The sequence below is a fragment of the Lissotriton helveticus genome, chromosome 1_1, assembly GCF_964261635.1.
Source record: "Lissotriton helveticus chromosome 1_1, aLisHel1.1, whole genome shotgun sequence".
NCBI classification, from domain to species: domain Eukaryota; kingdom Metazoa; phylum Chordata; class Amphibia; order Caudata; family Salamandridae; genus Lissotriton; species Lissotriton helveticus.
In genome coordinates this window covers 27978982-28002278 of record NC_136057.1, presented here as the reverse complement: position 1 = coordinate 28002278, position 23297 = coordinate 27978982, and the positions used below count along the sequence as shown (strand labels likewise).

The window sequence follows — 23297 nt, the reverse complement described above, 5'->3', positions numbered from 1 at the left end:
ATATTAAAAAGAAGGAAGGTAAAAATGTATGTTCCCACAAGCAATCAGAAGTTAAGAAACAATTAAATAAACTTGTACGTGCTCAATACATGAACTTTTCAGCAAGCGTAAAGAAGGAAATAAACAGATTGAAGAACCAACTGAGGCGGGAGAACCAAAATGAAAAAAGAGCCAAAGAAGATCGAAACTGGGTCGACATTCAGATTGCTGCAAGTAATTGCAATCAACGTAAATATTGGACCTTAATTGCGAAAATAACTGGCACAAAGAAAAATCTACAAACCATCCCGGTTCCCCCGAATGACTGGAAATTATACCTCGCAGATCTTTACAAAGTAAATCCAGTAAATCCTATAAAAACCAAAGTAAGTAGTACAGATTTGAATTATGATAAAGATGAGAGTTCTCCAATACAAACTACAGCCATCTCGGTTGAACATATTATACGCAAAGCAAGAACTACAGGTGCCTCTGGACCGGACGAAATCCCGATTAAGGCATTACAAGTAGCACCAAAAGAATGGAGCAAGCTATTATGCCCTCTCTTTAATTACATCTTCGAGAGTGGACATGTTCCAAAATCTTGGCAGGGAAGCATAATTATCCCTATCCATAAAAAGGGAAGTAAAACCCAAGCTGGAAATTATCGTCAGATCGCACTCATGGATGCAGCAGGTAAAGTGTTTGCGGCAGAGGTATTAGATCGCCTGAAAGAATGGGCCTTTTCGTTAGGTCTGATTCCCATGTGTCAAGCAGGCTTTAGGCCTAGGCACTCGGTCACAGATAACATAGCAGTAATTCAGGTTATCTTCGACAAGTACATTACTCTAAAAGCCCAGGTAGTTTATGCCGCATTCATTGATTATTCAACGGCGTTTGATCGGGTTGATCGATCTACCCTATGGAAAAAACTTAGGACCCTTGGAATCCAAGAACAATTGCTGCAAGCAATCATAAGCCTCCACACCAACACCTGGTGCCAAGTCCAGATGGGGGGGAGAAAAAGGACTTACAAAAAGAATCGAAACAGAGAATGGGCTGAAACAAGGGTGCCTTTTAGCCCCGCTCCTCTTTTCCCTCTATCTAAGTGACCTGCCTTACCAATTGCAATCTGGTTCTAATCTACCGCCGAAGATTGCTCAGCAAAATATAATCTCCTTACTCTACGCTGATGATATTGTATTATTAGATCTAACCCCTTTCGGACTGCAAGCATCACTGGACATTTTGCATCAATATTCGAAGGAAAACTATCTAATACCAAATATAAAGAAAACTAAAGTGATAGCTTTTTCAGGAAGAAAACAAAGCGCCAAGTACTCCTGGAAGATCGGCGAAGAAAAAATAGAAGAGGTAGACAACTATCCTTATCTCGGAAGGATTCTCTCCAAAAATCTAACAAACTCAGCACAGGTATCAAACCTACAAAGGAAAGCCGATATACATGTCTCTGCTCTCCTGAAACTTTACAGCGCAACCGGGAATAGACATTTCTCTGCACTGTTAGGCACATACAGAGTAAAAATTCCACCTGTATTATCATATGCGACGGAATACATCCCCATAAAACAATGGGTTTTCATGGACCAAAAAGAAGGGAAAATATTAAGAAGGATCATGAAAGTTTCAGATGCTGTACCTGTACAGGCATTGAGATTAGAACTATCAATCGTAAGCTCATATGCTATAGCTATCGCTAATGTAATAAGGTGGGCCTACAACCTGATCCATGCGAAGAAGAATACTTTAAGGTCAGTGTTGAAAAAAGAGTCTTTTGGGGCAGTGCCTAATAAGCAAGTCTTTTTGGAAAACTTGGCTGTTGCATTTCGGTTGGCAAACATTAAAATTGAAATGTTGAGTACCTGGTCTCCGGCACATTTAAAATTGTTCTTAAAAACTTTTACCCCTAAGTTGAGCTATGAATTGGACTGTTTACACTGCAATAAATTAACTATCTATAAGCCATTTGTAGAAAAACTCGAATTCAAGCAAACTCGACATTGGGTTTACCCTGACACATGGCGTAAGAAGAGCGATCACTATGTACCGGTTGGGTATTTTACCACTATTAGCATTTACCTCCAGATGGCTTCCAGGAGGATCTCCTATATGTACTTTGTGCACAGGGGGTGACCAAACTATTGAACATTTATTACTTGTGTGTCCCAATCAAAAAGTAACCCTAGCTCGTATAAGATACCTTAATCCTATATTTCGCTCCTGCAGAATTATTAAGGGGAGTGAACTTTTAGATATGTGTAGTCTACCCTTGAATGAATTCATTTGTTATAATCTGTACAAATTTTTAAAACAATTTTTATCTCTGTATTAATATTGTTACACTTTTTGTATAATGTAGATTTCTTTTGTGGTCCTCTGCTGAGTACCATCACAAATAAAAAAATTTGACTTTTTGACTACCCTTCACACACACCCTCCACACACACACAAACACACTCCACACACACCCTCCATACACACACACACCCTCCATACACACACACACCCTCCACACACACACACACCCTCCACACACACACACACACACACCCTCCACACACACCCTCCACACACACCCTCCACACACACCCTCCACACACACCCTCCACACACACACACCCTCAGCTCCAAAAATACGCCTAACAAAACATTTCACACAACTAACACACACCAGCTTTCAGGATATACATGCACAAGACACTCCACAGCTCCAAAAATTAATCTTACACAAATCCCCACACGAGACACATCAACATTATAGCTCCCAGATGCACCTTCCACAACCTCCTAGTAACAGAGCCAAGAGCACGGACTACACTTCCCAGAATGCTGCACAGAGGGAGGGAGCTGGAACCCATTGCTCAAGCAGAGCCTGTCTTGGATTTCGGTTGCTAGGGTAACAATGTTTATTGTGCAGCCTGTGCCAGCCTCCAGCAGTCACAGGCCGCCTCGTCCTACCTTTGACCTCTCTAAATATATCTGTGTGTACACAGCTCTGTCTCCCGCCCCCGCCGGGCTGGGAATAGAACACCTCACAGAAACCTTGATCAGGAGCGGGCCTGGGCCCCACCCTGCATGGGGGCCTGCCGCCCCCCCCCCCCTCCAACATCCCTGGGAGCCTCCCCGCCCCCACTTCACCCTCCCTAGGAGCATGCTTCGTCCTCTCACTCCCTGAGAGCCTGCCCCACCCTTGCCCTCACCCTCCACGTGAGCCTGCCCCCCCTTCACCCTCCATGGGAGCCTGCCCCCCCTTCACCCTCCATGGGAGCCTGCCCCCCCTTGCCCTCACCCTCCACGGGAGCCTGCCCCCCCTTCACCCTCCATGGGAGCCTGCCCCCCCTTGCCCTCACCCTCCACGGGAGCCTGCCCCCCCTTGCCCTCACCCTCCACGGGAGCCTGCCCCCCCTTGCCCTCACCCTCCATGGGAGCCTGCCCCCCCCCACTTCACCCTCCCTGGGAGCCTGCCCTCCCTTGCCCTCACCCTCCATGGGGGCCTGCCCCCCCCCTTGCCCTCACCCTCCATGGGAGCCTGCCCCCCCTTGCCCTCACCCTCCATGGGAGCCTGCCCCCCCTTGCCCTCACCCTCCATGGGGGCCTGCCCCCCCCACTTCACCCTCCATGGGGGCCTGCCCCCCCCACTTCACCCTCCCTGGGAGCCTGCCCTCCCTTGCCCTCACCCTCCATGGGAGCCTGCCCCCCCTTGCCCTCACCCTCCACGGGAGCCTGCCCCCCTTGCCCTCACCCTCCATGGGGGCCTGCCCCCCCCCCCACTTCACCCTCCCTGGGAGCCTGCCCCCCCTTCACCCTTCACGGGAGCCTGCCCCCCCCTTGCCCTCACCCTCCATGGGGGCCTGCCCCCCCTTGCGCTCACCCTCCATGGGGGCCTGCCCCCCCTTGCCCTCACCCTCCATGGGGGCCTGCCCCCCCTTGCCCTCACCCTCCATGGGGGCCTGCCCCCCCCCACTTCACCCTCCCTGGGAGCCTGCCCCCCTTCACCCTCCATGGGAGCCTGCCCCCCCTCACCCCTCCATGGGAGCCTGCCCCCCCTCACCCCTCCATGGGAGCCTGCCCCCCTCCTTCACTCTCCCCGACAGTCTGCCCCTCACCATCACCGGGAGCTTGCCCCCCTTCCCCTCACCCTCCCTGTGAGCCCCCCTTCCCTGGGAGCGTGAGCCCCCCCCCTCTTCACCCCTTCCTCGTCACCCCCTCCCCCCGTCACCCACTTACCCCCTCTTTCCCCCTTCACACCCTTTTCATCCCCTTTTCACCCTCACCCCCTTCTCACCCCTCCCCTTCACCCCTCCTCTTCACCCCCCCCCCCCTCCTCACCCCAGGGTTGGATTGGGATTAAACATCGGCCCTGGCATGCATAAAAAAATCGGCCCACATTTTCATAATGCCTTCCCTCAAATCACTGCTTTCAGAGTAATTTTACATAAAGGGGGGGCGGTGGGGGGGGGGGGGGAGGACGGGATGTAAAAAAATGCACGCATCAGTTCACACTGGTGAAACACGCCTAAAAACAAGTGAGGCCACCTCTGCTCAGGCCCCCTGCCCCGTCCAGTGTGCCTACATTAACGGGGGGCCCAGCGGGAGAAAAGGGGTGACACCTCTACCTGTTGCTGCTACACGGGAGGTAATGAGCGCCCATCTCCCTCTAGAAAGGCCACTTGGACACCCACTGGGCCGCTGGAGGTATAGTCGAGGGACAGGGACACCGCCAAAATCGGTCCCCAGGCTGCTCAAAAGCAGCCCTCAGGCGCAACTCGGACCCCGGCCGCTCGGGCATTGCCCGAATGCCCGCGTTACCAATCCCACCTGCTTCACCCTCCCCATCACCCCCTCCCCTTCACTCCCCTTCCCCCAGAATGGACTACCCTCATTTATTCCATTACACCCGACCCTTCTCCTTCACCCACCCACACACCCTTCACCCCCTCCCCGCCTCACCCCCTCCACCCCCTCCCTGCCTCACCCCCTCCACCCCTCCGCCTCACCCCCTCCACCCCTCCGCCTCACCCCCTCCAGACCTCACCCCTCCCCTTACCCCCCACTGCTTCACCCCCTCCCCACTTAACCCCCTCCCCGCTTAACCCCCTCCCCGCTTAACCCCCTCCCCGCTTCACCCCCACCCCACTTCACCCCCACCCCACTTCACCCCCTCCCCGCTTCACCCCCCTTCACCCTCAGGCTAGGGCTGAGAGAGGCCTCACCTGCCCGGCCGACCCTCGGGGGCCCAGGGGGCGGGCACAATGCGTGGGGGCCCCGAGGCTCTGGGCTGCGGGCCCTGCTCGAGTGAAGCAGCCCAGGGGGCGGGGCTTCTTTCTCATGGCGTTTAAACCCGGTCACGTGACCAGTCTGTGTGGAGGGGCTGTCCCATCCCTGGGGGTCGTGCCCTGGGAAGGCGCTGCAGGTATCCCAGGTTCATGCCTGACTAATTAGTTCCGTTTTTTCCCTTAGATTTCTGGGACTTGTAGTTCTGCTTTTACACTGAGTACATAAGACTACAAGTCCCAGAATTCAAAGAGAAAAGCCAAGAAACCCTGGATCCTCAGGTGTCAGAGGGGCATCCGACGGCTGGCAGGGTGGCCCCGGCCTGGGTCCAGCAGGCAGTGCCCGGAGGGCTGCTCGGACAGGTCAGTGCCTGGGCTGCTCGTGGGCCTCTTCTATTGCCCCCTGGGCCGGGTTTAGACTGCCCTGATATTAAAACAAAGTGCCCGCAGCCAGCTCAAAGCCCTGCAGTCTCCCACACCTTGCAGACCCCACACCCCGCTGCCCCAATTTGCAAACCCGCGACACTTGTTAGCTCTCTCATCTCCATTAATGGCGGCCACTTCTATTTTGGGGCCTGGGCCTATTTCCTGTCCCAGTCCGACCCTGATGGTGGGGGCCTTGCAGGTCAGTCCTGGGGGGCACCGAACTGTAAACCGGATGCCATGTTACACCTGGTGCCAGACATAGGGACGAGCCGGGCTGCCCACCCGCAGGCATCCCCTAATGGACATTTTTTGAGCGGCTGTGCTGTTTTTATCAAACTCGGGGAGGCCTCGAAACAGGGCACAGCAGCCATCAGGACAGAAGAGTGCACATGGTCCCCCCCCGCCTCCCTTGCCATGCTGAGATGACGCTGAGGGGATGCTAACAGGACGCAGAGGTGATGCTAAGAGGGCGCTGAGGTAGAGTCATGTGACAGTCGGTCAATCTAGGCTAAAGCGTGGAGTAGAGTCATGTGACAGAGTTTCATTCATGCAGTTTATTTACTCATTGGTAAGATTACTACATTATTACACACATCATAAACAATATTAGATGGCAATATACTCACACACCAGGAAGCTTATACGCTTGCAGGATGTAGCTATGACACATCTTACATCTCGCCCACATGATTTAAGGTTCTTTCATTAATAAAATTACAAGCCAGCAAGCTCCAAGGGTTGTACCATGGAGCCAAGACACAGATATTACATCAATTCCTTGTGATTTATATTTAATTAATTAATAAAGTAATATACCAGCATGCTCCAATGCTGATATGATGGAGGAAGGACACATATCTTACTTAACATCGATGCGAGACAAGGTTCCTTAATTCATAAAATCACAAGCCAGCAAGCTCCAGGGCTTATACGATGGAGACAGGACCCAGATCTTACATGACGTCCACGAGATTTAAGGCTCACTAGGGCCTGACTCAGCTCAGCTTTACTCATTACTGTAAGACGGGATCCTTTTCTTACACCACAGGAGATTCAACTCCAAATTTAAGCCTCGGTAACTTCTGATGCCGGGTGTACTAATTAATGATGACAATTGGAATAACACACAGAATGTATAAATAAATTTGGAATAGCCTTGAGAAAGCCCTGGCGCCATTTGCCATATAGGGCGAAACACGTGTCGGCTGTCAATGTTCGAATCTGCGCTAAGAAAGCCTTTTTTCTAAACTGGAGAAACTCTGTCATTTGAATGGAATTTTGAATCTTAGAAAACAGGATTCAGCCTCAAAGTAATACGTATATAGAAACGGAATACATACTCTCTCTTTCCTCTAAACCGGTATCAGGGGCGGCTGCTCAAGAAATAGAAAATCTTATTCTCTCATAAATGTTAGAATTTTAGTTCTGAAGTAAGATGCCACATAACCTTGCAGGAGGCGACATGGCATGATATTCTTGGGAGGTATCTATGGAGAGGAAAGAGCTGGGCAAGAACCCTCAGGAGATATTTGAAAACGACTCGAGGAGAGGATTGATAAAACTGGACTTCACCGCATGAAGACGTGCTGTATAGCCATGGCCATTGGAGTTATGAGAGATAGGAGGGTCAGATTATGCAGGAGGTTTTACTAAATTATGCAGCAGGAAATGTGGCATAATGTGGCACATTTATGGCAGTATTATTTTGATTACTTCCTTATTACCTGGCAAAGTTTCCAACTCATTAGTAACAGTTCAACACTCAAATACAGAAACAGACAATTGAAAAGGGACCAGATGAATTTCGCAAACTTAAACCAGATGATGGCAAATGAAGCTAGTCCAGGTCACAGACGGTGAGACCAGATGGCGAATGATGGACTTGCCAGCAATCACTAAATTAGGAATGTGCCCCCTGAACTGTATGGGTTCCCTGGTCCACTACCTAGACACAAAGCCCTAGAAATTCTCTGCTAAGCGAGGAAATGTGTCAGAGATACCATCAGGAGGGTAGTTCAAGCCTCCCAGGATTACCGCGGAGCGGCCATCGAATGTACAAGACAAGTCCCAGAATACTCTAGTAATTTTATCTTTTTCAATGTAATTTGTGTCACTCTGGGAACCACCTTTTTCTTCTCTCCTTCTTGTTCTCTTGCACAAGAACAAGACAGGTACTTGTTAGTGTGTTACCTTAGATGAGCCCTGGTGCCCCTGTATTCAATGAAAGTAACAAAGTAACGTGAAATGATCCACAGAACAGAAGGGAGGGAGAGCGGTCCACTTTCAGTTTTCCCTTTCAAGAGATATCTTTCCGCAGATAAAGTTGGAATAGAGTGACAGAAGTTAACAATGGAAATAATATATTGACTGTGTGTTTACTGGATTTTGCACTATTTAACATTTAAAGCCTAAAAAGAGACAGATGAATGTAAGTCAGGTCCCAGCTCCTAACTTACGGCCATAAACCTCCACTAGTCCCTCCCGCCCCCAAAAAATAAATAAAAGGTCCAGGCGTACCTGATACTCTTGGCTCGTTGTGGTCTCCTTCAGGTCCGGCTCCAGGTCCCCGCTTATGGGGGTCGGTGACAGCAGCTCCTCCAGCCAGTGTGAGTCGGGTTCCCTGGCTCCCCGTACCTTCTCCGTCTCAGTTGGACTCCGCATCGGGTCAAAGTCGCTCACCTCCAAATCCTGGGCTTGGGTGTCCATGGGCTCCCATGCTTCACTCTTCTCTGGGGTGCCCACCATGCACCAGGACTCACTTTCCTCTTTCGCAAAATGTTTCTCTTCCAGACGGTGCTCCCCTCTGGCTTCAAGGATTGACAAGCAAGAGTCGTCCTCGCGGGTGGGAGTGGCGTGTTCCACAGGGGCGGGCCCATGATAGAGGACACATGGTTCGGCTGCAGGGTCAGAGAGAAGGATGGGTCTCAGAGGCTCTAGCAAGCCTCGCGCGTCCGCCACCTCTGATGCCAGCCCAGTGTGGGAAATATCATGCTCGGTTTCCACCTGACATATCTTGGTAGGCCCAGTGTGGGGCTCGAACACCTCTTCTGCCTGGAAAACATCAAACTTCAATCTCTGAGTATTCGATTCCTCTTGAGTCTCCTCAACAGTAGGGACCCCAAAAGACAAGCCTGCTTCCATTAAACCTTCAGGGACCCTTCCCATGGACTCTTTGCTCTCCCTCCCCATCTCTATTCCAGTTGCTGGACTGGGCTCTGCCTCTTCAAGCTTCTCAGGGGTCGAGGGCCTTGCCTTTTCTCCAGAATACTGCCTCCGTTCCCACTTGGGGAATACTATTGTGCCTGAAGTATCATCCAGTTCTTCTTCACTGGGAAGCTTTCGAAGCCTCGCTTCGGGGCTGGAATCAGTGACGGCCGTATCTGCAACTGTAGTCACTTCTGCACTTCCATCAACACCTGGCCCATGATACGTCTTTGTTTCATGTGCTGGTGCACCCACGAGAGCATGGCCTGTGTAAGGGACGGACACAGCTGCTTCATCACTCGGAGAATGCTTAGCAGCAGTAATATCATTGGTTGAAGATGCAGGCGGATTTGCTCTCCTCGAAGCCCACTCCGAACACCTATTTGGAGAGTTCCAGTCGAAGGACTCTGAAAGACTCCAGTCCATTCCTCCGAGGGATTGCTCAGACGTAGCATGAGCGTCGCCTGGATCCTTCGGATAGGAATGTTCCATCAGGTGGGAAGCCTTGGTAAGAAAGTGACTGCCGCCTCCCAGTGAACTGGAGCTTTCCATCTTTGGAGGAGAACCATTTCCTGCAACATCGGCCTCCCTGGGCGAGATTATTTTTTGGGTGGCCGACTCCGAGGATGAAGTTTCAAGAGGTGCCCCTCCCAAAAGCAGGCTAGAGGATAACTCACTCTTCACGTTGGTCCTGCTAGAATCAGCAGAATCTGCAAGAGTTGTAGACGACACCCTGGTCTCAAGGCTAGAAGGCAGGTGAGTATCCACAGAAGCTTTATTGGACTCCTCGGACAACGGAAAGCCTCCAGAAGTGCCAAGAGGTGCCCCACCGAGGAGAAGACTTGACGTCAGCTCATTCGCTCGAGCAGCTGTACCAGGATCCAGGGAGGCAGAAGGAGTCTCTTCTGACATTTTCGGTGCCTGTCTCTCTAAGACATTTGAGACGGGCTCTATATCCAGAAGGCTAGTTGGGACCGAGGCCTGTGTTCCTTGCTGATTGTTCAGTTTCTCATTCCAGGGATCACTAGGCATATGTTGGGATGGAGGGATGGCTTTGGAGGTCTCACTAGAGTGGACGGAAGTGAAGACTGCCAGGGGTTCAGGTGAAGGAGTAGATATCTTCTCTGGCATCCGATTCTGTGGGCTTGAAGTTGGCGGGCCTTCATCTTTAGGAGCTTCAGAAGGCACGGTGCTGGAGAGGGTGGTCTTCAGATGGTCCAATACCTGTAGAAGCAAAGACGACAAAGAGAGAGCGGTATGAGACACCACAGGCAGAAACAAGGCAGGCAGAGACATCAAAATCAGAAAGGAGAAGAGAATCACAAGTGCACCCGAAGCATTGTTTTCGAGAGGAGACCATTAAAAACTTGGAGGAAGCTCTTACAACAAGTAATATAGTCTGCCTCTGGTGTGGTGTGTTTGTGTGATGGGTCAACAGAGAGTGGGTTTAAGCTGGTCAGAAGTCACAAGATTTGCTTTCCACCATGTAAGCTCAGAAAGATTGTTCTGCACAGGAGTAAAGAAGGTGTGTTTGAGAGCAATTGTATGTCCACCTGATTGTTCTGTGCGGAACCAGGAAAGTACTTACTTGTTCTATGTCAAGTTAAGCTGTTGTTTTTATGTTAGGAACCAACAGAGTTTGTTTTATTCTGTACACGACTAAGGAGGGGTTTGTTGGTCGGGTGTTGGGCCAAAGCAGGGATTCTATGTTGGTTGCATACCCATGTGTGGGGTCATCGTGTAGTACCGTGGACCGTATGTATGTTGCTGGACCAAAGAGGTGTATTTTTACTCTATGTTGGACTAGAACAGGGGTGATTTTTGTGTGTGTCCCACAATGGGGTTTGTTTGCTATTTGTGGGCAGGAAAGTGGTTTGCGTTGGATGAAAGAGGGCCATTTGGTGAAGGAGAAATGGGTTTGTTTGCTGTGTTGTTCTGAAAGAGGGTCTCTTCCTTTCTGAAGGGCAAGAGAAGGGCTAATTTTGTGTAGGGCTCAGATTGCTGCTCGAAAAGAACAAATGACTCTCACGCCTGCCAATCTGGGCACTCTCTGTGTGTAGATCTTGAGCTCTGTCTGTAGTTTCATCTTTGGTTTCACCACATTTCAATTCCACTGGTTATATTTTAAAATAATGTTATACAGAATATTTGAACATTTACATTCTAAGCAAATATACCAATAATTCAATGTATTATATAACATACATAGTTAAAACTGTTGTTACGACTGAAAGCAGCTAATGCATGAGTAAGCATTCTGAAGGATCTTTGTCGCCTGTTGTACGGGTTCACTGTTCTAGCACTTATTTCATTGGTTACCTCCAGAAGTGACTCTTGCCCCCCCCCCCTTTTCTCCTCACAGACTCCACTACCTGTTCTATTGGGGAGCACCCCAAGAATGAAGGACCTTGGTAAAGCATAAACCCAAGTCTTGATGAAATGAGAATGTTTTCGTTTTAAGTTAGCATTCGCGGCACCATTTTATGTTCAGACGTGCTTTTGAATCATGTCGTCAGCTATGTATTCTCCGAATCGAGAAGCAGGCTATGGAAATGTTCATTTCTCCAAGGTTAGGCCTTGCTCTGCTAATGAATACACTGTTCTTATTAACGCATTCCTTTCCCACAGATAAAGCTTTCTCCCACGAGCCTACCGATAGACACGAACAGAACTACCTTGGCATAAAGATAACGTGTGCCCGGTCTCAGAGTCGAGACTCGTCTTACTGCACTTCTTTGTTTTAGCTGCACCTGCTTGTAGATTTCCATTATGGGTGGGACATTCTTGGTTCAGAAACGTACACAATGTATCTCTACGTTGGCTGAAGTCAGTCCCTCTGCAGCAGTCCTAGGAGGCTGGTCAGACTGGACTCCACTCAAGTGTACCTGAATAAAATATCCTTGGTTTGTATTTTGTACTGTCTGACCGACTCTTCATTTGTATGGAAGACTGAGAGGCGGTCACGAGTGACCCGGGTGGCCCTAATCGGGTCACTTCCTTCAGTCTTCCTCAGTGATCTCCAGCACCATGAGCAGCAGGTCAAGAGGGCAGGCGTGTGCTGCAAATGGGCCCCGATGACCAATCTGAGCCTGTAGGGCCTTCATCTGCGGGAGCTAACGGGATTCTGAGAGTGGCGGGGGACTCTTTGTCATGATGTAGTATTCTTTAAGAGGTGCATCCTGAGATCTTTCCTAAACTGGAGTAGCGCTGGGATGGTCCTGATGATTCTGGGAGTTTGCTTTAGATCCTGGGTGCTTTTCCTTGCCTTCTATCTGGCTGTATGAGCTAGACACCGTACAGCTCCCTATCGCGAATGAACAACTTCGGAAGGCGGATTGGTAATGTGGCTCTTTGATCTCTGAGCCAGACACCGTACAACTCCCTATCGCGAATGAACAACTTCGGAAGGCGGTTTGGTAATGTGGCTCTTTGATCTCTGAGCCAGACATCGTGCAATGTTCATCATCTGAGGCACCATGGACTACCCCAAAAGTTGGAAGTGCTCCCCATGCCAGACCTCCTGACCCAATCTTCCAAACCTTCCCTTCCAGCTGGTATACAGCCTTTACAACTAAACTTTTACAACGAACTACCATTACGATGCAACTTTTACAACGCAAACTATTACAACGCATAGCGCTGGGGGGCACTCTAGGATAGGGAATAGGTTTAATGTACTATCCAACACCTTCCCTACTATCCACGGGGACTGGAGTTGGAATAGTAAATTAAACTATTCACTATCCAGCGCCCAAAAGCATTATGCGTTGTAATGGTATGCGTTGTAAAACTTGCGATGTAAAGGTAGGCGTTGTAAAAGTATGCGTTGTAACGTCATACATCCCTTCCAGCTGGATGCAGTGATGTCCATCTGGACTTCACAGGGGTGAGCCCACCTGGGCACACCACACCACTAACAGTGGCACTCCCGGCACACCTGACTGACCGTGTGGTGGTTGTGAGTGCACAATACTAAGTGCTTCTGCCTGGTATTCAAACCGTGATGAATCTCTCCCTTAAGGAAGGGCAAGTGCCCCGAGAATGGTAGAAGGCGGTAGTGAACCCTATTCGAAAGAACGCAGCCCTGCCATGGTCAGACCTCTCCAATCTCCGCCCCATTTCCCTTCTGCCATATCTAAGCAAGATGACCGAGAAACATGTGAACACCCATTTGCCCAATTTCATCGAGGCAGCGGGAGGTCTTGACCATTCTCAATCTGGGTTTAGACCTAACTACAGCACTGAATCGGCCCTCCTCTCCGTGACCGATAACATCAGGATGGCACAGGATAGTGGGGGCTCTATGATTCTGGTGCTGTTAGACCTTTCCGCTGCCTTCGACACGGTGTCACATGATATTCTTCTCGGTCGTCTGCAGAAGGTTGGGATAAGCGGTCTGGCTCTGTCCTGGCTTGAGAGCTTTCTCTCGGGCCGCTCACAGAGTGTCCGATTGGGCTCCCACCATTCCATCTCTAGGGAGCTCACCAAGGGAGTCCCACAAGGCTCATGCTTAAGCCCTACACTTTTAATGTGTATGTGGCTCCCTTGGCTGACATTATGAGAGAATATGGGTTCACTCCAGTATCGTATGCTGACAATACTCAGCTTTTATTTCCATTCCAGACCCTCACACCGGCAATCAAACATGCGTTTGCCGCAGGTATGAGAGCAGTATCTGATTGGATGGCCTCCAATTGCATACAATGTAATGTGGGCAAAACGGAGGTCATGCTTTTTGGGGAGGCCCCTCTCCTGTGGTCCCCTGAATGGTGGCCACCGGATTTGGGACCAGCTCCCTGCCCCAAACAGATAGTGAAGAACCTAGGGGTCCGACTTGACCAGGCGTTGCTATTAAAGGAGCACGCAAATCAGGTAGCTGGTTCCTGCCTTCGGGTTATCGGACTCCCGAGGCGCGTGTTCCCGTTTCTGTCCGACAGCTACAGGAAAACACTGGTTCAGACACTTGTGGTCAGTAGGCTAGACTACTGTAACGGGCTCCTTATATCTGCCAATGAAGAACAGCTTAGTAGATTGCAGGTAGCCCAAAACACGGCGGCCAGACTGTTTCTTAATGCTCCAGCTAGGTCTCCTTCACGCCCCCTCCTGGACAAACTTCACTGGCTGCCCATCCGGCAGCGGGTCAAATTTAAAGTTTGCTGCATAATACATAAAAGCCTTTTCGGCTCAGGTCCCAAATATCTGGCAGAAAAATTCAATCTCTATAAACCTGTCCATCTCTTGCGCTCTAGCAACCAACTGCTGCTTCAGATCCCACGTATCAAGGGGGCAAGACAAGGTGGTCGAGCTTTGTCATACAAAGGGCCCCATCCTCTGGAATACTCTGCCCCTTCCTTTGAGGCAAACCACCAACCTCCAGGCCTTTAGGAAACCCCTAAAGACACACCTGTTCTTGACATCCTAAAATTTGTGTACCGCATGCTTCTGATTTAGACACCTTAGGAAGAACATAAGCGCGGAGATACCCCTACGGGGGTCGAGTCCTGCGCTATATAAGCACATAAATAAATAAATAAAACAAGACAGAGAGTTATGAGTGCTAATCAGGTGGCAAGAAATGCATTGGGAAAGAAGCAAGCACTTTTAGAAGAAGGCTTGGAAAAAGCACTTAAGTGTTAACATCTGTTAAAAATCTAGGCATAAGTGGCCCAGCCGGGGACAATAGAAAGTTGTACAGATTTAGGGGCTTTAAGGGGATCGCCCTGTTTTTAACAGATTTGTAGTTTTAGCTATAAGTACCTGATTTAGACCTTGTTTGTAGGAAGATAAGGTGGCAGCCGGCAGCCTAGTCCATGGAGGGCGCGTCCACCATGTGTGGCCCTGGGCCTTCACAGTAACCCTACACTCGCTGCCTGAGTTTTTCTAGGTCGGTGACATGGCAGAGTTTATTATTTCACATGCACCACTGCCTCGGGGTGTTCACGTGTGAACCAGGGCACACCCCTATCACTTTCCGTCATGGGCTCCACACAGTGCCTCGGTGACGTGTTCCTCAAAGATGCACCAGGAAAGTGGCACACAGGGTCCAGCTTTCCTGTGGGAGGCGCCTGTGGGGCCTCAGTGCTTCTGTACTAAGAGACTGAGGTACAGGTGACTGGCAAGTGGAAACCATCAAGGGTTGGTGGCGGTCCACCTCCACATAGCGCGGAACGGGGTCTGTGCTAGCCACAGAACCCCTCCTACGCAGGCCCACCACAGGGAAAACCAGATCCAACACTGGTGAGGGTGGCAACCCTGCAACCACAGCATGACACCTGTAAGGAGCAAGTTAACCATGCGAGGATAGAGTGACATTTGTAAGGGCAGTTTAACCAGGAGGGCATAAATTGTATGGTATCCCTAAGGGCAGTTTAACCAGGAGGGCACAGCGGTGCGGTGGGAGAAGGATCTGCCCCCGGAGGTGGCTCTGTGGATGTGCGGGACGGCGGCCAGGGATAGGTCGGCGGAGCAGAGCCTCCTGTTGGGTACGTATAGGGAGAGTCTGCTGTTGAGGTAGGCTGGGCCGGTCTTGTGGAGTGCTTTGTGTGCGTGGATCATGAGTTTGAAAGTGATTCTTTTGTCGACGGGGAGCACGTGCAGGTCTCTCAGGTGCGGGGCGATGTGGTCTCTGCGTGGGACGTCTAGGACCAGGCGTGCGGAGGCGTTCTGGATTCTTTGGAGTCAGCTGATGAGTTTGGACGGGGCTTCGGCGTGGAGGGCGTTTCCGTAGTCGAGTCAACTGCTGATGAGGGCTTGGTTGACTGTTTTCCATGTGTTTGTCGGGATCCATCTGTAGATCTTGCGGAGCATACGGAGGGTGTGGAAGCATGAAGAGGGGACTGCGTTGACTTGGTTAGTCATGCTGAGCTTGGAGTCGAGGATGACCCCCAGGTTGCGTGCGTGGTTGGTTGGTGCCGGGGTGGTCCCAGAGATTGAGGCCACCAGGAGTCGTCCCACGCCGAGGTGTTGGGCCCCTCGGCGTGGGACGTCTGCTGGTCAAGGCTAATACACAACATGTACCCACCGCCCAAAGCCTCCACATGAACGTATAGGGAGACGGAGACCTGAACACAGGGATTGATACTTTCGTACAGGTCTTTGACATTTTCATCAGGTGTCCACTGGTCATACCAGCAGTCCTTCACCCCCTGATGGTGCCCTTTGGAAGAAGGCAGAGCTTGCCCGACATGATGGTATTCCTCCAGTAACCCGGTCATGTTGCGGCTACTGGGGTCTGCACTCCTGAGTCCGGCTCCTGCACTTCACCTGGGAGGGCTTGAACTGCCAATGAAACCTCTGCCCAGCAAGAGCCTCCAGGGGCATCATCCAAGATGCCCCCTGCTTGCCGGTCAGAAGTCTGGCTGGTGACAGCGAATGCACAATCCAGCAGATATCACTCTCCTTGTCCCTCCAGGCTGGGGGTAGGAGTTGAAAGGTGCCCCCCTGAGGTTTGGGTCCTCGCTTCCTGCCAGACATCCAGAGAAATACTGAACACACAACTTTGCATATTCTCACCAAGGCTTGAGTAAGCCTGAAAGGCACAAAGAAAGCAGCTTCAAGGAAATCTGCTGCTCTCTTTAGGGAAAGGAGGAGCCGGCAGGAGGAGATGGCAGAAGAGGAGAAGGTCTGCAGAAACCTACTGGAAGCTGGCCTACTGTGGCTTACAGGAAGAGCAGGAGCTGACCTAATGTGACTTACAGGAAGAGCATGAGCTGGCCTAATGTGGCTTACAGGAAGAGCAGGAGCTGATCTAATGTGACTTACAGGAAGAGCATGAGCTGGCCTAATGTGGCTTACAGGAAGAGCAGGAGCTGACCTAATGTGACTTACAGGAAGAGCAGGAGCTGGCCTAATGTGGCTTACAGGAAGAGCAGGAGCTGGTCTTATGTGGCTTACAGGAAGAGCAGGAGCTGGCCTAATGTGGCTTACAGGAAGAGGAGGAGCTGGCCTACAGTGGCTTACAGGAAGAGCAGGAGCTGGCCTAATGTGGCTTACGGGAAGAGCAGGAGCTGGCCTAATGTGGCTTACAGGAAGAGCAGGAGCTGGCCTAATGTGGCTTACAGGAAGAGCAGGAGCTGGCCTAATGTGTCTTACAAGAAGAGCATGTGCTGGCCTAATGTGGCTTACAGGAAGAGCAGGAGCTGGCCTACAGTGGCTTACAGGAAGAGCAGGAGCTGGTCTTATGTGGCTTACAGGAAGAGCAAGAGCTGGCCTAATGTGTCTTACAAGAAGAGCATGAGCTGGCCTAATGTGGCTTACAGGAAGAGCAGGAGCTGGTCTTATGTGGCTTACAGGAAGAGCAAGAGCTGGCCTAATGTGTCTTACAAGAAGAGCATGAGCTGGCCTAATGTGGCTTACAGGAAGAGCAGGAGCTGGTCTTATGTGGCTTACAGGAAGAGCAGGAGCTGGCCTAATGTGTCTTACAAGAAGAGCATGAGCTGGCCTAATGTGGCTTACAGGAAGAGCAGGAGCTGGTCTTATGTGGCTTACAGGAAGAGCAGGAGCTGGCCTAATGTGTCTTACAAGAAGAGCATGAGCTGGTCTAATGTGGCTTACAGGAAGAGCAGGAGCTGGCCTAATGTGGCTTACAGGAAGAGCAGGAGCTGGTCTAATGTGGCTTACAGGAAGAGCAGGAGCTGGTCTTATGTGGCTTACAGGAAGAGCAAGAGCTGACCTAATGTGACTTACAGGAAGAGCATGCGCTGGCCTAATGTGGCTTACAGGAAGAGCAGGAGCTGGCCTACAGTGGCTTACAGGAAGAGCAGGAGCTGGTCTTATGTGGCTTACAGGAAGAGCAAGAGCTGGCCTATTGTGTCTTACAAGAAGAGCATGAGCTGGCCTAATGTGGCTTACAGGAAGAGCAGGAGCTGGCCTAATGTGGCTTACAGGAAGAGCAGGAGCTGGCCTACAGTGGCTTACAGGAAGAGCAGGAGCTGGTCTTATGTGGCTTACAGGAAGAGCAAGAGCTGGCCTATTGTGTCTTACAAGAAGAGCATGAGCTGGTCTAATGTGGCTTACAGGAAGAGCAGGAGCTGGCCTAATGTGGCTTACAGGAAGAGCAGGAGCTGGCCTAATGTGGCTTACAGGAAGAGCAGGAGCTGGTCTAATGTGGCTTACAGGAAGAGCAGGAGCTGGTCGAATGTGGCTTACAGGAAGAGCAGATGCTAGCCTACTGTGGCTTACAGGAGGAGCAGAGCTTGCCTAATGTGGCTTACAGGAAGAGGAGGAGCTGGCCTAATGTGGCTTACAGGAAGAGTAGGAGCTGGCCTAATGTGGCTTACAGGAAGAGCAGGAGGTGGCCTACTGTGGCTTACAGGAAGAGCAGGAGCTGGCCTACTGTAGCTTACAGGAAGAGCAGGAGCTGGCCTAATGTGGCTTACAGGAAGACCAGGAGTTGACCTAATGTGGCTTACAGGAAGAGCAGGAGCTGGCCTACTGTGGCTTACAGGAAGACCAGGAGCTGACCTAATGTGGCTTACAGGAAGAGGAGGAGCTGGCCTAATGTGGCTTACAAGAAGAGCAGGAGCTGGCCTAATGTGGCTTACATGAAGATCAGGAGCTGGCCTAATGTGGCTTACAGGAAGAGCAGGAGCTGGCCTAATGTGGCTTACAGGAAGACCAGGAGCTGACCTAATGTGGCTTACAGGAAGAGCAGGAGCTGGCCTAATGTGGCTTACAGGAAGAGCAGGAGCTGGCCTAATGTGGCTTACAGGAAGAGCAGGAGCTGGCCTAATGTGGCTTACAGGAAGAGCAGGAGCTGGCCTAATGTGGCTTACAGGAAGAGCAGGAGGTGGCCTACGGTGGCTTACAGGAGGAGCAGAGCTTGCCTATTGTGGCTTACAGGAAGAGGAGGAGCTGGCCTAATGTGGCTTACAGGAAGAGTAGGAGCTGGCCTAATGTGGCTTACAGGAAGAGCAGGAGGTGGCCTACTGTGGCTTACAGGAAGAGCAGGAGCTGGCCTACTGTAGCTTACAGGAAGAGCAGGAGCTGGCCTAATGTGGCTTACAGGAAGACCAGGAGTTGACCTAATGTGGCTTACAGGAAGAGCAGGAGCTGGCCTACTGTGGCTTACAGGAAGACCAGGAGCTGACCTAATGTGGCTTACAGGAAGAGGAGGAGCTGGCCTAATGTGGCTTACAAGAAGAGCAGGAGCTGGCCTAATGTGGCTTACAGGAAGATCAGGAGCTGGCCTAATGTGGCTTACAGGAAGAGCAGGAGCTGGCCTAATGTGGCTTACAGGAAGACCAGGAGCTGACCTAATGTGGCTTACAGGAAGAGCAGGAGCTGGCCTAATGTGGCTTACAGGAAGAGCAGGAGCTGGCCTAATGTGGCTTACAGGAAGAGCAGGAGCTGGCCTAATGTGGCTTACAGGAAGAGCAGGAGCTGGCCTAATGTGGCTTACAGGAAGAGCAGGAGCTGGCCTAATGTGGCTTACAAGAAGAGCAGGAGCTGGCCTAATGTGGCTTACAGGAAGAGCAGGAGCTGGCCTAATGTGGCTTACAGGAAGAGCAGGAGCTGGCCTAATGTGGCTTACAGGAAGACCAGGAGCTGACCTAATGTGGCTTACAGGAAGAGGAGGAGCTGGCCTAATGTGGCTTACAGAAAGATCAGGAGCTGGCCTGATGTGGCTTACAGGAAGAGCAGGAGCTGGCCTACTGTGACTTACAGGAAGAGCAGGAGCTGGCCTGATGTGGCTTACTTGAAGAGCAGAAGCTGGCCTAATGTGGCTTACAGGAAGAGCAGGAGCTGGCCTAATGTGGCTTACAGGAAGAGCAGGAGCTGGCCTAATGTGGCTTACAGGAAGAGGAGGAGCTGTCCTAATGTGGCTTACAAGAAGAGCAGGAGCTGGCCTAATGTGGCTTACAGAAAGATCAGGAGCTGGCCTAATGTGGCTTACAGGAAGAGCAGGAGCTGGCCTAATGTGGCTTACAGGAAGAGCAGGAGCTGGCCTAATGTGGCTTACAGGAAGACCAGGAGCTGACCTAATGTGGCTTACAGGAAGAGCAGGAGCTGGCCTAATGTGGCTTACAGGAAGAGCAGGAGCTGGCCTAATGTGGCTTACAGGAAGAGCAGGAGCTGGCCTAATGTGGCTTACAGGAAGAGCAGGAGCTGGCCTAATGTGGCTTACAGGAAGAGCAGGAGCTGGCCTAATGTGGCTTACAGGACCAGGAGGAGCTTGCCTAATGTGGCTTACAGGAAGAGGAGGAGCTGGCCTAATGTGGCTTACAGGAAGATCAGGAGCTGGCCTAAAGTGGCTTACAGGAAGACCAGGAGTTGGCCTAATGTGGCTTACAGGAAGAGGAGGAGCTGGCCTCCTGTGGCTTACAGGAAGAGGAGGAGCTGGCCTAATGTGGCTTACAGGAAGAGGAGGGGCTGGCCTAATGTGGCTTACAGGAAGAGGAGGAGCTGGCCTAATGTGGCTTACAGGAAGAGCATGAGCTGGCCTAATGTGGCTTACAGGAAGATCAGGCGCTGGGCTAATGTGGCTTACAGGAAGAATAGGAGCTGGCCTAATGTGGCTTACAGGAAGATCAGGAGCTGGCCTAATGTGGCTTACAGGAAGAATAGGAGCTGGCCTAATGTGGCTTACAGGAAGATCAGGAGCTGGCCTCCTGTGGCTGACAAGAAGATCAGGAGCTGGCCTAATGTGGCTTACAGGAAGATCAGGAGCTGGCCTCCTGTGGCTTACAGGAAGAGGAGGGCTGGCCTAATGTGGCTTACAGGAAGAGGAGGAGCTGGCCTAATGTGGCTTACAGGAAGATCAGGAGCTGGCCTAATGTGGCTTACAGGAAGATCAGGAGCTGGCCTACGGTGGCTTACAGGAGCTAACCTGCCCCAGCACAGGATAGCACTCAGGACCGGCACTCGACTAAAGCAGTCGATGTCGCCACTTGGTAACAGGAGACAGTAGGCCCTGGTACACCAGACACCTCTTTTACTAATCTGGTAAACACCACCTTGTTGCAAAACTAGACAAATCCTAGTGCACCTGAATCCATGAATATAACTCTGAGTTATTTTCGTACTCAGATGATCCACAGTAGAATTAAGAGAAGGTCATAGACTGACCCACTAATGCTGGAGGTGCAGCCAGCTTCTGCGTGTCGGGATAGTTTTTATTAAACACTAACTGCTCCTGGATCCATATCAAAGGCATGGCACCTCGCATGGTGGCTACTGGAAAACAAGATGATTTCTTGGTATGAAGCAGAAAAGAAGTCAAAACTCTACTTTCCAACAAATTCCTCTCATAAGGAGGCTCTTTTCTCTCTATCCTCATGAGCAACTAAACATTGCCACGCCTATTATTTACACATGTAAATATTGTTCTACTATTCTCTGTGATCTATACCACGTCTGTACATTATCACCGTTTGTATAATTTCGTCCCTTTGTTCCTACTTGTAAATGGTCTTGTTCGTGCTTTAAAAAACCTCTAAATAAATAAAGACATCCAGTAGATATCAGGCTGAAGATGTTGTTCAGCTTGACCTGGATGTCAGTTCTGCAACCAACATCTTTTACCAAATACTCACACGAGGCATTCAATGAAGCACTATCAGACCATCTCTTTGTCCCCATTTGGGCCCCATACAATCCCCTTTGGGTACGGATGTAGCAGTGCCTACTAACCTACTCAATGGTTTCGGAAATTGACACCATAGGCGATCACCAACGTGGCCTATGGCTTCAACCACCCTGCTCACCTCAGCCCAGGGCTACCAATACCACTATAACTGGCTGCAAGAAAATGCAAGAGGCCGACATCTGTATACCAACCATACTATCTATCGGGGATCACAACTGTCGAAGATGACTGGACGCCATGGAACAGTTCCACAATATGCTCCTGGAATGAAATTAATGATCTTTTGTTTACCTCTCACCGTAGGGCAAGGTAGGAGAAAATCTCACTTGGTGGTGGTATCTCCCAATATTTGTATTCTAGGCTCACAGGGTACTCACCCACCACGGTGAGGAACACCGTGATTGGATTGGATTCATTCCCATACTCTTGAACATTCTAATCAAGAGTCGTGGTCGATGGGTCAGAAGAGCCCTCCAGACACAAGAGAATGATCAATCAATAGATCAGGATATATTACGGGTGGCTAATCACCCAAAGGGTACCCAGTCGCTTACAGACCCGAGGGGCTTATTCGATCAACCAGATCTTGAGTGCCATTCGGATTTAGGGAAGTGAGGTGATGGTCCAATGGTGCATGGGGAGGCTGTTCCAGGTCTTTGCTGAGATGTGGGAGAAGGAGCGTCCTCCACTTCTGCTTTGGTAGATGCGGAGAGTTTGGGCAACTGGAAAGAAGGCCAAGTGCAGTCTTCTCGGCAGTTGGTGGAAGTTCAGGCGTGGTTAATGTAGGAGGGTCCTTGGTTGTGAAGAGTCTTGTCTGCGTGGATAAGCAGCCGGAGCTGGCATCTCTTCTGTACGGGGAGCCAGCGGAGTTTCCTGAGGTGGGGAGTGATGTGGGTACGTCTGAGAAGGCCGAGGAGGAGTCTGGCTGCGGCGTTCTGTACGGTCTGAAGTCTTTGTAGAAGGTGTGCAGCGATTCCTACATAGAGCGCATTGCCGCTGCCAGTCGGCTGGAGATGAGGGCGTGTGTCACAGTGCGTCCCGTGTGTACGGGTAGCCACTTGAAGATCTAACGTAGCATGCTCAGACCGAGGAAGCAGGCGGAGGAGACAGTGCTGATCTGTGATTTCATGGTGAGCTTGTTGTCAATCTTTGATCAAGGTCAAGGGACCACTCTAGGATGGAGTGAGACGGAGAAGGCCACTGAGGTGCAAGTCCACTAGAGCAATCAGTAGCCCAGTGACCTTAGATGGGTAGAACTAAAAATAATTCAATGAATAATGCAACAGGGAAGGACATGTCACCTGGACCAAAGGTGCCTTTAAAGTATGTTTTTACCAGTATACAAAGTCCTGGAAGACTGACGGTATTGCAGTCTAAGGGTTTATTTGGAATTCGGACATAACTGAAATTGGTCAATTTTCTGGCACCCTAAAGATGGAGTTAAATACACCAGCGAAACTTCCTCATCAAAGGGATATTATTGTAGAGCAGTTCTGCTGGTAGGTTCTACTCTGTATTTAGAGCTTCCACCAGGAATTGGAGTATTTTCAAATTGCTCCAAACTCGAAAGGAGGCCCAAAGAGGATAACTCCCCTTCCGGTGACCCAGAGAGGATCGGAAGACTCCTGGAAGAGATACTCATGAGTTACACGAGTGGCTCATAGGATTGCAACATGGGCGTGACTTGGATTTCGGCGGACGGGTTACTCTGTCACAACGGTGATGGATATCCCATCCACAGAAATATAAATCCCGTAGGATAGAATGGGATTTATAGTTCGGCAGAAGGGATCTCTATCGGTTCTTAC

The 23297-nt window shown here is 50.7% G+C and overlaps 1 protein-coding gene across 3 annotated transcripts in view; it reads right to left on the bottom strand.

Moving 5' to 3' along the window:
- TNKS1BP1 (tankyrase 1 binding protein 1) overlaps positions 1-23297 on the bottom strand; it is a 332768-nt gene that overhangs the window by 106130 nt on the left and 203341 nt on the right. For all 3 annotated transcript variants that reach the window (XR_013607004.1, XR_013607011.1, XM_078674811.1), the window contains exon 5: positions 8217-10127. Coding sequence is in view for 1 of the 3 variants with exons in the window: in XM_078674811.1 (XP_078530937.1) it covers positions 8217-10127 (1911 nt within the window). In the remaining 2 variants the exon portion in view is untranslated. The remainder of the gene's footprint in view (positions 1-8216; positions 10128-23297) is intronic.